The sequence below is a fragment of the Nerophis ophidion genome, linkage group LG11 (genome assembly GCF_033978795.1).
Source record: "Nerophis ophidion isolate RoL-2023_Sa linkage group LG11, RoL_Noph_v1.0, whole genome shotgun sequence".
NCBI classification, from domain to species: Eukaryota; Metazoa; Chordata; class Actinopteri; order Syngnathiformes; family Syngnathidae; genus Nerophis; species Nerophis ophidion.
Genome location: NC_084621.1, coordinates 50753571 through 50769736, shown reverse-complemented (window position 1 = coordinate 50769736; position 16166 = coordinate 50753571). Strand labels below are relative to the sequence as shown.

Here is a 16166-nt window from a genome sequence, read left to right as displayed (position 1 = left end):
GTCTATTCCAAACTGACTATTCTAATCAGCGACCAGTCCCAAATCCTCTAGATTCTGCTTTCTCACCATGTCTGCAATATTTGACCATGTGTTCAAACGTTCCTCACAGTAATTGCTCTCTGTTTGAATATATACTGTGCCGGAAGTGCCTTGAGGAAAATTTACAGTACCATACAATATAAATGCAAATGTATCCAAGATACAAGATGACATATATTATAAACACATAGAATGCAATAATGCATGGGATTTCATCTAATGGCAGTATGCGATAACTATTGACAATAATTCCAAAGTTGAATTTTATAACACACATGTATATATAACAAGATCATTATTCCATTCAATCAAAAACACAATTACTTTTACTACAACAATTATTCCTAGTTTAAAGAGTTGAATTGTCATTGTTTTCAAACTGTAACAATGAGCTCTAAACTATTCGCGCAGTGTGCACTCTTGAAGGGAATATTATAGAGTTGGTACATAAAAATAAATACTATGGCTTGCCCTGTGATGAGGTGGCGACTTGTCCAGGGTGTACCCCGCCTTCCGCCCGATTGTAGCTGAGATAGGCGCCAGTGCCCCCCGCGATCCCGAAAGGGAATAAGCGGTAGAAAATGGATGGATGGATGGATGGATGGGCTTCTTAATTGATGACTCCCTCACTTTTCACCAACACTTGCGAAGAAACTGAAACTTGTTTTTATTCCATATCAAGTTGTGTTTTTCTTTTGAAGTAAAACAATGACTTGTCTCTGCAACTGTTTCAGCTGTACTGGATTACATGAAATCTTTGTCTTCGTGTCTTAAAATGGTAGATGTTGTGTATCATGCTTTTCTAATGCCTCGTTCACACTGCCCTGCGATTGCTGTGATTGCCTACTTGTAGCTGCTCGTGATATTAGTGGTTTAATTTTCCCTCGGAAGACGATTTGGTAAGTACTCGTTCAGATACAATCAGAACATCGATTTATAGCACTCCTGTACGCTCCAATAACCTTTATTACGCTCAGGTGCAAGTAGAAAACTATTTTAAGTGCCAATAGGAGACTTGTTATATAAAAGAGGCTGAATGTTACGACGGGGTTCTTTCCCTCGGGATGCAGATGGACGACTCCGGACAGGAGTCAGAACATGGTAGGAACATAATTTAATCTTCAAAATTAAACGTACCAAAAACACAAAACATGCAGAAGGAAAACGTGGGAAGACAAGGTTACTCTTAGCAGAGGAAGCATAAACTCGTAGACAAGAACTACAAAGGTAACTGTTGCATGAAGCAAACAAAGAAGCCAGGACGAGTGTGGCGAGAGAGGTGAATAAATAGCTCTATACATAGCTCTCTGATAAGTGGTCGACTGCAGGTGAGCGTGCAGACCACAAACCAGAGGCAGATGAACCCAAATTAATCCCCATAGAAACCAAAACAAACCCAGAGGTGCACAAAACAGGAACTGAGGAGTCCAAAAATAACTGAACATAACAAAAACATGATTCGGGCCACAGATCATAACGCTTATGAGTGGTACTAGCTCATATTGGCGACACTCACCATCGCAGGAGGTCCTGTGTGGAAGTATTATTCTAGCAAAATCATTTGCAAACGTGTATCTCACTCTATGCACGTTTACTCCAATTTGTGTGTGTTTATACAAAATTTTGTGTCTGTGTATCAATCTTGTGTGTATTCCGATCCGCACATGTCTTTTAAGTTGTCTATCCGTCCCTAATTAGAAATAACCCTCGATAGGCTGTCTACTTACACGTGACTTCTGTGACACGTCTGCCTTGTGAGATTTGAGCGTGTAACACAACTTTTGTGCGCGCATTGATAAATGTATGCGTGTAGTACAATCTGTGTGTGCGTATCTAAGGTGTGCCTACATTTACCAACCACGGAAGGCACCACGCAATTTAAACCAAGCAGAAACAACGTGCAACTGAGGTGCATAAAAGAAAGACGCTAAGACCCGCCGTACTTTGTTTTTGACTGAATTGGATTACGCGCATGCAGATTAAGATACTCGTTTGCAAATAATTGCGGTGCAATAACACTTCCATAGTCCTGATGAAGACTAGGAGGCAGGTACATTGGCACACTTTTATTTACAAGACTCTGCTTGGACTATTGCCTTTCTAAACTACAGGGGAACTGTTGACTCATAGTCCATTTCTTTAAACAATCAGCTGTTGCTCTCTGTGCCTTGCGTTCAGACATAGCTGAGCAATAAAAGCCTTCGTCCTTTCACTTCATTTTGTTGGAAACATTCTGCATTAAGTCAGGAAATTGACCAGGTTTTTATCTGTAGATGCTTTTAAATCCACAGTGTGTGCAATAGTTACTGTCTCGATAATGTGCACTTGTGTACTTTTGCAGCTATCCGTTTTTTGTTTTTAAATACAAAAATAATCCGAGATAATAATATAATTGTTACGGTTTTTTTGGTTTTATAATAATTAAAAAAACAAAAACAGAAAACAGATCAATATCCATTATTGGGTTTCAATAATGTTAAGAAATCGAAATTGGGTATTAAGAAGCATGGAAAACTTGTCACTATTTCCCGTTCAAAGTTTAGACGAATGCAACAACAGAAAAAGACAAACATTGACCGGCCATAGACTTTAATAAAGAAAACTTATTTTAATGGAGGAGAAAAATAAGATTTAGAAATTGGCGGGAAAACCGGTGCAACCAGGCTTGGGAGAGAGAAGATACTGTATGTTTTTAGATGAGCTGGAACATTTTATAGGCAGAAATAGGACCAAAATAATATTCTGTTTTGATATTGCTGCTGCGTTATGTACTAAGTTTGTAACAACTGTTTGAATGTTTTTTGTCTTTTTCTGTTGTTGTTCCGGGTCGCTCAAAGTCAAGGATACTGAAAAGATACACGGCGCGTGTGGAATCCCCCATTTGTACAAACCTTAAAGGGGAAATAGACAAAATAGTTTTCTACTTATTGTTTTAATTACCAATTTTCATTTTCAAACAACAATGATCTGATTCGGGTACTTAACAACCATCTGTTTTTTATTCTAAAATCAACAAATTCATTTTTAAATACATAAAACTTAATGTTCTTTTTTTGGTGTAAAAGAGCAATAACAACCTTTTAAAAAATTATTTTCATTGTATACTTTATTTAGCAACAATTTAAATCCCTCGTAAAAGGAAATTGAGAAAACAGACCGTTTTTTCATATTCTTACACTTTTAAATTTTTATTTTCCAAGTAAAAGCAGGGATGGCTACGACGGTACTTATGTGCCTGGCTAAAATGTCTTGAGAGCCCAACACAAAATGATTTTAGACATTTCTACACATTTCTATGCACATATCACATAAAAGTGGAGGCAAATAAGAATTTGATCACACACCATACAACACTATAGTACAGTATTTTTTCTTACAGGCCAATCCACGGTCCTGTCTTTCAATCGCTATTTCCGGTTTCGGTGTCAGAATACAAACATTCATTTTGGCCTGTTCTTACATTTCTGTTGGTATGTTTGTTGGGATTTCTGTAGAGGTCAGTCCTCCAAAGACATTTTAGCCAGAGCCTATGGGCACCATTTTGCTGTCTGACGTCACTCCAGGCAGCAGGAGTCGTTAGGTAAGGGATGGGAATCGAAAACCCGTTCTTGTTCAGAACCAATTTCCAGTGCCCATTTTTCAAATGATTCCCTTACTAGAGTCTTAAAAATGAATTCTAAATCAATCAATCAATCAAAGTTGACTTATATAGCCCTTAATCACGAATGTCTCAAAGGGCTTAACAAGCCACAAAGACATCCAGATCCCACATCAGGGCAAGATAAAACTCAACCGAATTGGCACAATGAGAAACCTTGGAAAAGACCCCCCAGGTGACCGGTGCAATGGATCCCAAGTGGATACGGTTAAATCTTTTGAGTTGTTGTGATAGTTTTCTTATGAAGGTATCAAATGTCATCGCTTATTACATAATGCACCAAATTGTTACATTTGTACTCGAAAACAAGTGCAGCACCCACACTTTGTAATACCTTGTTATATCCGTAATACCTACTGTATGTACAGTCGGGAAGGGATTCATATGGCTCTCCAGTGAAATTAACATTTTGCAATGCATTCTGCTTGACAATTTTGGAAAGCGCCTTTTTACATTGCAACTCACGCTGTGGTCAAAGTTAGAATGGCCACAAAACACCTTTTAAGCTATTCAAAAGTCTCCTGCGATCTGGCAGCTAAAGTGGATAGTACAACCCCCCAGTTCGTCATATTTTATGTGTCAAGTAAACTGCGCAGAATGGGCCCATCTGAATCCCCTCCATACTGTAAAAGTTTTATTCATTTTATTGCAAAATGTGGAAGATGATTACATAACGAGGTGAAAATTTACCAACCCCATTTCCATATGAGTTGGGAAATTGTGTTAAATGTAAATATAAACAAAATACAATGATTTGCAAATCCTTTTCAACCCATATTTAATTGAATGCACTATCAAGACAAGATATTTGGTGTTCAAACTCATAAACTTTTTTTTTTTGGCAAATAATAATTAACTTAGAATTTCATGGCTGCAACACGTGCCAAAGTAGTTGGGAAAGGGCATGTTCACCACTGTGTTACATCACCTTTTCTTTTAATCAACACTCAACAAACGTTTGGGAACTGAGGAAACTAATTGTTGAAACTTTGAAAGTGGAATTCTTTCCCATTCTTGTTTTATGTAGAGGTTCAGTCGTTCAACAGTCCGGGGTCTCCGCTGTCGTATTTTACGCTTCATAATGCGCCACACATTTTTGATGGGAGACAGGTGTGGACTGCAGGCGGGCCAGGAAAGTACCCGCTCTCTTTTACTACGAAACCACGATGTTGTAACACGTGGCTTGGCATTGTCTTGCTGAAATAAGCAGGGGCGTCCATGATAATGTTGCTTGGATGACAACATATGTTGCTCCAAAACCTGTATGGACCATTCAGCATTAATGTTGCCTTCACAGATGTGTAAATTACCCATGCCTTGGGTAATTTACATACCATTACAGATGCTGGCTTTTGAACTTTGCGCCTATAACAATCCGGATAGTTATTTTCCTCTTTGTTCCGGAGGACAACACGGTCACAGTTTCCAAATATAATTTGAAATGTGGGCACTTCAGACCACAGAACACCTTTCCACTTTGCTTCAGTCCATCTTAGATGAGCTCAGGCCCCGCGAAGCCAGCGGCGTTCCTTGGTGTTGTTGATAAATGGGTTTTGCTTTGCATAGCAGAGGTTAAACTTGAACTTACAGATGTAGCAACCAACTGTAGTTACTGACAGTGGTTTTATGAAGTGTTCCTGAGCCCATGTGGTGATATCCTTTACACACTGATGTCTGTTTTTGATGCAGTACCGCCTAAGGGATCAACGGTCTATAATATCATCGCTTACGTGCAGTGATTTCTCCAGATTCTATGAACCCTTTGATGATTTTAAAGACTGTAGATGGTAAAATCCCTACATTTCTTGCAATAGCTCGTTGAGAAATGTTTTTCTAAAATTGTTCGACAATTTGCTTACAAACTGTTGACCCTCGCCCCATCCTTGTTTGTGAATTACTTAGCATTTCATGGAAGCTGCTTTTATACACAATCATGGCACCCACCTGTTCCCAATTAGCCTGCACAACTGTGGGATGTTCCAAATAAGTGTTTGAAGAGATTTTCTCAACTTTATCAGTATTTATTTCCACCTTTCCCAACTTCTTTGTCACGTGTTGCTGGCATCAAATTCTAAATTTAATGATTATTTGCAAAAATATTTTTTTTTATCAGTTTGAACATCAAATATGTTGTCTTGCTAGCATATTCAACTGAATATGGGTTGACAAGGATTTGCAAATCAAAGTATTTCGTCTATATTTACATCTAACACAATTTTCCAACTCATATGGAAACGGGATTTGTACTACATTGTTATATAACGCAGCATTATTACATATTGTGTTGTTCCAAAGCAACTATGGAATCTAACCATAAGTCATTCCAAAGTTTTTTTATAGCAACTGGAAACTTCAGCAAAATTAAACTCAACTAGAGGTAATATTTTATTATTTATTATTGACTCGGGGCAATATAGCTCAGTTGGTAGAGTGGCCGTGCCAGCAACTTGAGGGTTGCAGGTTCGATTCCCGCTTCAGCCATCCTAGTCACTGCTGTTGTGTCCTTGGGCAAGACACTTTACCCACCTGCTCCCAGTGCCACCCACACTGGTTTAAATGTAACTTAGATATTGGGTTTCACTATGTAAAGCGCTTTGAGTCACTTGAGAAAAGTGCTATATAAATATAATTAACTTCACTTCACTTGGATAACATTGTGGTATGGCTGTGTTTATAGGTCCTCCAAAAGTCCCATCACCAGCAAGCGCATTGCCAACATCATAGAGCTCATGACCTATGAGGTGTACAGGTATGCAGCACGGGGCCTGTATGAGGAGCACAAATTTCTCTTCACTCTGCTCTTGACGCTGAAAATCGACATGCAAAGCAGCAGGGTAAAGCATGAGGAATTTCTCACGCTCATTAAAGGTGAGACGCAATCCAGCGTAAAAATCATTTGTCCACTTATGTTCTCTACTTAGACTGATGGTTGGTACAGTAGAATGCTATTGTAAACCCAGTCAGGGAATTTTGTTTGTATGCAGGACAATATTATAGAGTCTAGCAAAAGTAGTCCAATAAAACATGAACATTTCAAGGAGCCTAATATGTTTTGATGATAATAAAATATGACAGTATCTACTGTAGGAATAACTTTAAAATATGTTCTGTGACAGGATTGTTTTAAACTGAAAATATCCAAAAACTACTGTTCTCATCACACACAAAACATGTTTTGTAGCTTAAAAACTGCAACGTTTCTTTTCTCTGTGAGGTTTATGGAAATATAAAACTTTTCCGTACATGTTGACTGTTTAAGGTTCAGTTTGTGGTGGGCTTCAAATTAATCTTTAAATAAGAAAAAAATGTAACTGTCAAAAAAAACAAGGTAACTAACGTGAATAATTCCCCAAAAATTAGGACATTAATAATCCATCCATCCATCCATCTTCTTCCGCTTATCCGAGGTCGCGTCACGGGGAAGCAGCCTAAGCAGGGAAGCCCAGACTTCCCTCTCCCCAGCTACTTTGTCCAGCTCTTCCCGGGGATCCCGAGGTGTTCACAGGCCAATCGGGAGACATGGTCTTCCCAACGTGTCCTGGGTCTTCTCCTTGGCCTCCTACTGGTCGGACGTGCCCTAAACATCTCCCTAGGGAGGCGTTAGGGTGGCATCCTGACCAGATGCCCGAACCACCTCCCGGATGACACAGCTTCTCACCCTATCTGTAAGGGAGACACCCGCCACCCGGCGGAGAAAACTCATTTCGGCCGCTTGTACCCGTGATCTTATTCTTTCGGTCATGACCCAAAGCTCATGACCATAGGTGAGGATGGGAACGTACATCAACCGGTAAATTGAGAGCTTTGCCTTCAGGCTCAGCTCCTTTTTCACCACAACGGATCCATACAGCGTCCGCATTACAGAAGACGCTGCACCGATCCGCCTCTCTATCTCACGATCCACTCGTCCCCCACTTGTGAACAAGACTCCGAGGTACTTGAACTCCATCATGGACTCGCACTTGGAGGTGCTGATTCTCATCCCAGTCGCTTTAGACTCGGCTGCGAACCAATCCAGTGAGAGCTGAAGATCTTGGCCAGATGAAGCCATCAGGACCATATCATCTGCAAAAAGAAAAGGCCCAATCCTGCAGCCACCAAACCGATCCCCTCAACGTCCCCACTGCGCCTATGAATTATGCTCATAAAAGTTATGAACAGAATTGCTGAATAAAAGGCAGCCTTGGCGAAGTCCAACCCTCACTGGAAACGGGTCCGATTTACTGCCGGCAATGCAGACCAAGATGATTAATGACAGATTAATCATTTTTACACGCTAATTAATCACACAATTTATTTTGATTGGCACTGCTGGTTCACCCCTAACCACAGATGGTTACCTGAAAATGCACCACGGGTTGTTGTACCAGTTAGTAATCAGGTCAATGCATAATTCAGTGAGAAGACTCAAACTGTTGCGCTCGTTGGTAAATTTCACTTGAAAAGAAACTCTGACTGGACTTCAGATAAAACCTTTACCTAGTTGTGGGCAAATAAATGACTTTGTATTCATGTACAACATTAAAATAATTAAATTTAAAATAATTCCTGTCGGACATTCCGACAATAAAATCACATTTGTGTCCAAATATTGGTCTCTATTCAAGTTATTTAATTATGCAAGCGAGTAATAACCTGTGATTAATCATGATTAATCCAAATTTAAAAGTGTGATTAATCTAATGAAAAAAGAATCATGTCACAGAACTAAAAAAAAAGTTATGTTTTCCAATATTAGTTTAAGAGAACAGATTGATAAAGATTAAGAAGTAAAATGTTGCCATGACTATGTCTTGCTCATTGTGTTGGAATGATTCAAACGGGAACTGCACTTTTTGGAATTTTACCCATTTTTTTACAAGCATATGTTTTTCCTCGTTTTTGTGCATTTAATGACTTGTATGGGACGGCTAACAATGTAGCCAATGGAAGCAATGCATTTTGTCTATAAAAAGGCATTCAGAAACCGCCAACAAAACTCCATTTAGATGCCGTGATCAGCATTTTATCCAATTATTAGCGACATTGTTATTCTGAGCGCTAATGCCAAGGAAATCTTTTTAGTAACACGGCGCCTTAATCATGCCGTTATTACAGCTACCGCAGCTATTGACATACTGAGCTGCTGCATCGCCTCTAAATTGGTGAAAGTCATTGCTAGATTATAAATAATGCCCTGCACCTGTATAGCAGAAGGTTGTGACAATAAATCAAGAGGTTGTTCAACTTTGAAGTTCAATTCAGAACTGAAGACATTGCTAGGAAGACACAACAAGATGCTTGTTTCCTATAGGCATTTTTTTTACCTCTGTGAGAATTTATGATGATTTAAACAGGTAACATGTCTTATGTTCAAAAATTTTAACATTCCAACAGTTGTCATCACAGTGAGAGCAGACCGTGTACAATTAGTGATTTTGTTTGTAGTTTGTATTTCTTGTTTATTACTTAACAATACTCTCATCAATGTCAATCAATCAATGTTTATTTATATAGCCCCAAATCACAAATGTCTCAAAGGACTGCACAAATCATTACGACTACAACATCCTCGGAAGAACCCACAAAAGGGCAAGGAAAACTCACACCCAGTGGGCAGGGATAATTCACATCCAGTGGGACGCCAGTGACAATGCTGACTATGAGAAACCTTGGAGAGGACCTCAGATGTGGGCAACCCCCCCCCCCTCTAGGGGACCGAAAGCAATGGATGTCGAGCGGGTCTAACATGATACTGTGAAAGTTCAATCCATAGTGGCTCCAAGACAGCAGTGAGAGTCCCGTCCACAGGAAACCATCTCAAGCAGATCAGCAGCGTAGAGATGTCCCCAACCGATACAGGCGAGCGGTCCATCCTGGGTCCCGACGAGCGGTCCATCCTGGGTCTCGACTCTGGACAGTCAGTACTTCATCCATGGTCATCGGACCGGACCCCCTCCGCAAGGGAGGGGGGGACATAGGAGAAAGAAAAGAAGCGGCAGATCAACTGGTCTAAAAAGGAGGTCTATTTAAAGGCTAGAGTATACAGATGAGTTTTAAGATGAGACTTAAATGCTTCTACTGAGGTAGCATCTCGAACTGTTACCGGGAGGGCATTCCAGAGTACTAGAGCCCGAACGGAAAACGCTCTATAGCCCGCAGACTTTTTTTGAGCTCTAGGAATCACTAATAAGCCGGAGTCTTTTGAACGCAGATTTCTTGCCGGGACATACGGTACAATACAATCGGCAAGATAGGCTGGAGCTAGACCGTGTAGTATTTTATACGTAAGTAGTAAAACCTTAAAGTCACATCTTAAGTGCACAGGAAGCCAGTGCAGGTGAGCCAGTACAGGCGTAATATGATCAAACTTTCTTGTTCTTGTCAAAAGTCTAGCAGCCGCATTTTGTAATCTTTTAATGCTAGACATGGGGAGACCCGAAAATAATACGTTACAGTAATCGAGACGAGACGTAACAAACGCATGGATAATGATCTCGGCGTCTTTAGTGGACAAAATGGAGCAAATTTTAGCGATATTACGGAGATGAAAGAAGGCCGTTTTAGTAACGCTTTTAATGTGTGACTCAAAGGAGAGAGTTGGGTCGAAGATAATACCCGGATTTTTTACAGAGTCACCTTGTTTTATTATTTGGTTGTCAAAAGTTAAAGTTGTATTATTAAATAGAGGTCCGTGTCTAGCAGGACCGATAATCAGCATTTCCGTTTTTTGGGCATTAAGTTGCAAAAAGTTAGCGGACATCCATTGTTTAATTTCATTAAGACACGCTTCCAACAGACTACGGTATAGCTCGGTTGGTAGAGTGGCCGTGCCAGCAACTTGAGGGTTGCAGGTTCGAATCCCGCTTACGCCATCCTAGTCACTGCCGTTGTGTCATTGGGCAAGACACTTTACCCACGTGCTTCCAGTGCCACCCACACTGGTTTGAATGTAACTTAGATATTGGGTTTCACTATGTAAAGCGCTTTGAGTCACTAGAGAAAAGCGCTATATAAATATAATTCACTTCACTACAGTCCGGCGTGTTGGTCAGCTTTAGGGGCATGTAAAGTTGGGTGTCATCAGCATAACAGTGAAAGCTAATACCGTATTTGCGTATGACGTCACCTAGCGGCAGCATGTAGATGCTGAAGAGTACAGGGCCAAGGACCGAACCCTGGGGTACTCCACACATTACCTTAACATAGTCCGAGGTCACACTGTTATAGGAGACGCACTGCATCCTATCAGTAAGATAAGAGTTAAACCATGACAGGGCTGAGTCTGACATACCAATTCGTATTTTGATACGCTCTAATAAAATATTATGATCGACGGTATCGAAAGCAGCGCTAAGATCGAGGAGCAGCAACATAGATGACGCATCAGAGTCCATCGTTAGCAATATATCATTAGTCAATTTTGCGAGGGCTGTCTCAGTCGAGTGATTTGCCCTGAAACCGGATTGAAAGGTTTCATATAGATTGTTAAACGCTAAGTGCTCATTTAGCTGCTCTGCAACAATTTTTTCGAGGATTTTCGAAATAAAGGGAAGGTGAGACACCGGTCGGTAGTTTACCATGAGGTCAGGATCGAGGTTAGGTCTTTTAAGGAGAGGATGAATAACCGCTTTTTTGAATGCAACGGGAACAGTGCCCGAGGAAAGTGATAAGTTTATAATATTTAGCACTGATGGACCTAATAATACAAAAAGCTCCTTGATAAGTTTCCCAGGAAGTGGGTCAAGTAAACATGTTGTTTGTTTTATTCCATTTACACGTTGTAACAATCCTTCTAATGTTATTTCATCAAAACGAGAGAAACTATTTTGGATATTTGCAGTATCCGCCGTATATACAATCGTATCTGTGTTACTATAACCCCGTTGTAGCTGGGACGCATTGTCTTTGATCTCCTTTCTAATAAGTTCAATTTTCTTATTAAAGAACTTCATAAAGTCATCTGCCGAATGGGTGGAGCTACTGGAAGGAGTCCCTTGTTGGGTTAGCGATGCTACTGTACTAAACAAAAATTTTGGATCGTTTTTATTAATGCGGATGAGATTTGAGTAATAATTAGTTTTAGCTAAGGTAAGCATGCGTTTATAAGTTATTAAACTATCACTCCATGCTTGATGGTGCACCTCAAGTTTAGTCGTGCGCCATTTGCGTTCCAGCTTTCTACATAATAATTTCTGAGCTCTAGTTTCTTCAGTAAACCATGGCGTACGCCTTTTTGGAGCCTTTTTTAACTTCAGCGGTGCTATACTATCAATGGTTTCGCGCAGGGCGTTGTTAAAGTTGTTAGTGAGGTTATCAATAGAGCCCACATACTTTGGGAACGGTGCCATTACCGAGGGCAGTAGGTCCGCAAGAGTCGTTGTTGTGGCAGCATTAATTTTGCGGCTGCTATAGCAGTTATTATTATTATTAGCTTGCCGAACATGAGTCTGAACTTCGAATATTATAAGGTAATGATCGGACATTACTTTAGTATACGGGAGTATCATAACTTTGGAGACGGTGATACCTCTGACAAGCACTAGGTCTATCGTATTACCGCTGCGATGCGTCGGTTCATTTATTATTTGTGTAAGACCACAGCTATCAATTATAGTCTGGAGCGCCACGCACGGTGGGTCCAATGGGGTATTCATATGGATATTAAAGTCCCCCATTATAATTATATTATCGGCGTGCGTCACTAGATCAGCAACAAACTCTGAGAATTCACTAATAAAGTCCGAATAGGGCCCTGGGGGGCGGTAGATAACGGCCAGGCACAGAGGCAGAGGTGTGGTAGACTTCATAGAAAGCACCTCAAACGATTTATATTTATTATTTAAGTTAGGACTAAAGTTAAAGTTTTCGTTGTATATTAGTGCGACACCCCCTCCCCTTTTGAGGTGACGGGCAATATGCGCATTCGTATAGTTAGGAGGGGATGCCTCATTTATCGCAAAAAAGTTGTCTGGTTTAAGCCAGGTTTCGCTAAGACCGATGACGTTAAGGTTGTTGTCTCTAATGACCTCATTGACTAATAACGTTTTGGGAGACAAAGATCTGATGTTTAGAAAGCCCATATTATAGGTAGTGGGCTGTTTTAAGGAGTTGTTGATAAAATTATCCGTAGCAGCAATATTAATAATGTTGCGTTTATTATGCGCAGTGTACTTAAAATAATTACGACCATATCTAGGAATTGATATGACGGGAATTTTCAGATTGTCTACTTGGCGCTGCGATAAACTGAACGCATCATAATTTGCCACCTCAGTAGAACGCATGTCTAACTCTGACGTAGTCATAGACACAGTAGAAAAAACATTTTGTGAGTTGTGTATTATTCTACGAAAATTGCTATGTGTACAGGGATCATCCAGCCTGGCGCTGGCTAGTTCTAACTTAACTGACTCCATACCCAGGCTAGCAGGCTCTGTAATTGCCTGTGACCGGGCTTGCTCTAGTGCAGTTAGTCAAATGTGGCTCAATGCGAAGTCTATGTTCCGAGACAAGAGGATACTCCTACATGATGCTTAGTGTTTATCTATAGGTCTGCTTAGCACATAGTTTCTAAAAGTTGTTGCTCATCTTTTGTATATTTAGACTCAAAAATATAAGGTTCTGGATCATCATCTATCTCAGGGGTCGGGAACCTTTTTGGCTTATAGAGCCAAGAAGCCAAATATTTCAAAACATATTTACGTAAGAGCCATAAAATATTTGTTTAACACTGAACACAACTAAAAGCGTGCCTTTTTAAATAAATCACAACATTTCTAGAGTATAATAGGTCTCTTACTCTTTGTAATAACATTGTTATTATGAAGCGAATTGTGTAGGGGGCGTGGCCTGCAGGCCTGCAGCAAAGCAGGGTGTGCCAGGAACGGCCTCGAAATCAGCGACAGGTGCGCAAAAGGCCAACCTGGGCCTCTTTATCTAATCACCTGTCACTCTGTTATAAGCAGCAGCCAGGAGGAAAGACGGGGTTGGGGCTGGAGCCAGAGCGCAAGCGAGAACAAAAGAGAAAAATACAATTGCTGGAAAGCAACTGAGAGACTTTTTGAAAAATAAAACAATATTGTAACCCTCTCATGTCGGTGCTTGGTGGTCTGAAGAACCCTCAGGAGGGCAAGCCCCACACTAACCAATAATGAATAAATTACTTCTTACCATTAACGCAACTGCTTGAACATAAAAACGCATGAGAGTGTTTTATTTTTAACACTGTGATTACAAGTGGAATTATTCATTACTTATCGTGTTAAGCAATGTCAGCTCAGATTTATCCGAGAGCCAGATGCAGTCATCAAAAGAACCACATCTGGCTCGCGAGCCATAGGTTCCCTACCCCTGATCTATCCCAAAGTAGTCGTTGTCGTCTCTCCTTAAGTCTGCCATGATTAGTAGTAGTTGTTGCAAACCCAAGTTCTAAACCAGGGGTCCCCAAACTACGGCCCATGGGCCGGATCCCAAACTTAAATTGTTTTAATTTTTATTTATTTATCGTTTATTTTTTAATCTGTCCTTTCTAATCCATTTTCTACCACTTGTTACTCTCTGTAAATCTGGGGACCCATGTTCTAAACCATTATTAAATGTTTATTTGGGAATTTGTCTGTTGAAATTGTGTTACGGTAAATAAACATTGTGCTCATCTCGTTTATAAAGTAAACTCAGAAAATCACCAGTACAGCAAATCTTTATTCTGTTTGTATGAGTAATTATGTAAAAAAATATGCTGTCGAATTTAAAACACCGGAATACAAATATAGTTCGACTTATACTACATTTTATTATGCCGTTTGTATATCATTGAAAAAAGGAGCAGTTGTGAAAAGACCTTCAGGATCTTTGACAAAGCTTTTAGAAGCTGTGATACACTCAGTTTGTGTTTCTGTACACTTCAAACATATTGGCCTCTTGGCCAGGAAAACAAAATCTACATGGCTGTTTTCAAGAAAAAAATGAAGCTAAAACAGAGAGAGTCTGCCAAATGAATGCAAATCCAACATCTGTCAGCTCAGACGTGCTGAACAGTTACTCCGTATTCATTTATTTGTACAATAAATTACCACTTGAGCCACTTGGTGTTATAACAACCGTGACGTTACAGGAACAATACTGTTAGGGGCTGGAAAGTTATATGAAATACAATATCGCTTTTGACTGGTAATTTTAACCCTTTGACTGGTAACAGAGTGGATTTGATAGCTTATGTTTACAAACTGGTTGAGATCAATGTGTTCATGTGCTTGTTTGTGCGTTTGCGTGTGTGACATCCAGGAGGTGCATCACTGGACCTAAAGGCCTGTCCTCCAAAACCAGCAAGGTGGATACTTGACATGACTTGGCTTAATCTTGTGGCACTCAGCAAACTATGGCAGTTCTCTGATGTGTTGGATCAGGTACAATGCACGGACACATTCACAAGCACTTAAACTGAGTGCTTAGGCACATTTTCAAACTGTACAATTTGCTGTTAGATGCATGTCAATATGTGTTTCGTAACACGTTCCCCCAAAAGAAACACACAGCTTGACAGCAGGTGGACCGTGGAGAGAAACAGCCTGCGTTCTGTAAAATGAAAGTAATTCTGAGAAATCTGATTCTAGAAAGCACACACGCACGCACGCACGCACGCACACACACACACACACACACACACACACACACACACACACACACACACACACACACACACACGAGGGCCCTGTCTTACTTGTTTCAGATGAAATACAATGGTGATTACCAACACACTGAAAACGCCATAAAACTGCACTGTATGTCACTCTTAAATTTCACAATCGGTCGAAGACGGTTTGTCTTAAAACTGTGTACGAGCAAAAATGTCAGACATTGATTTCTAAGGGCCTGATTTACTAGGATCTTAATTCCACGCATTAAACAGCGTGTGTAAATTATAAAATTGCGTGTACTATTAGTGGTCACGTTGCGTATGATCTATTAACACTGCCTGTGCACTTCAAAAGTGGCGCAGACCACCCTATTTAGGTTAGGATTTTGCGTGTACTAAATTTGTATGATATAGTAAAACAGCGCTATACTAATGAATAATATTCGGTACTACACCGCCTCTGAAAAGTACCGGTCCACCAGTAAATCAACAGGTAGATTAATAATACATTTTCTACCACTTGTCTTTTCATAATTTTGACAAAATAATAGAAAGGATAATGACGCAATATGTTACTGCATATGTCAGCAGCTAAATTAGAAGCCTTTGTTTGCTTACTTGCTAATAAAAGATAAGTTGTCTTGTATGTTCACTATTTTTTTAAGGAAAAACTTGCAATAAGAAATATATGTTTAATGTACCCTAAGATTTTTTGTTGAAATAAAGCCATTAATGCAATTTTTTGTGGTCCCCTTTATTTAAAAAAGTATCAAAAAGTATCAAAATAATGTTGGTATCGGTACCAAAATATTGGTATCAGGACAACACTAGCATGTACTTTACAGGGCATTA

The 16166-nt window shown here is 39.9% G+C and overlaps 1 protein-coding gene across 1 annotated transcript in view; it reads left to right on the top strand.

Moving 5' to 3' along the window:
* Positions 1–16166, top strand: part of dnah5 (dynein, axonemal, heavy chain 5) — a 240506-nt gene that overhangs the window by 185582 nt on the left and 38758 nt on the right. The window contains exons 78-79 of the mRNA XM_061914766.1: positions 6375–6565; positions 14963–15084. Coding sequence (XP_061770750.1) covers positions 6375–6565; positions 14963–15084 — 313 coding nt within the window. The remainder of the gene's footprint in view (positions 1–6374; positions 6566–14962; positions 15085–16166) is intronic.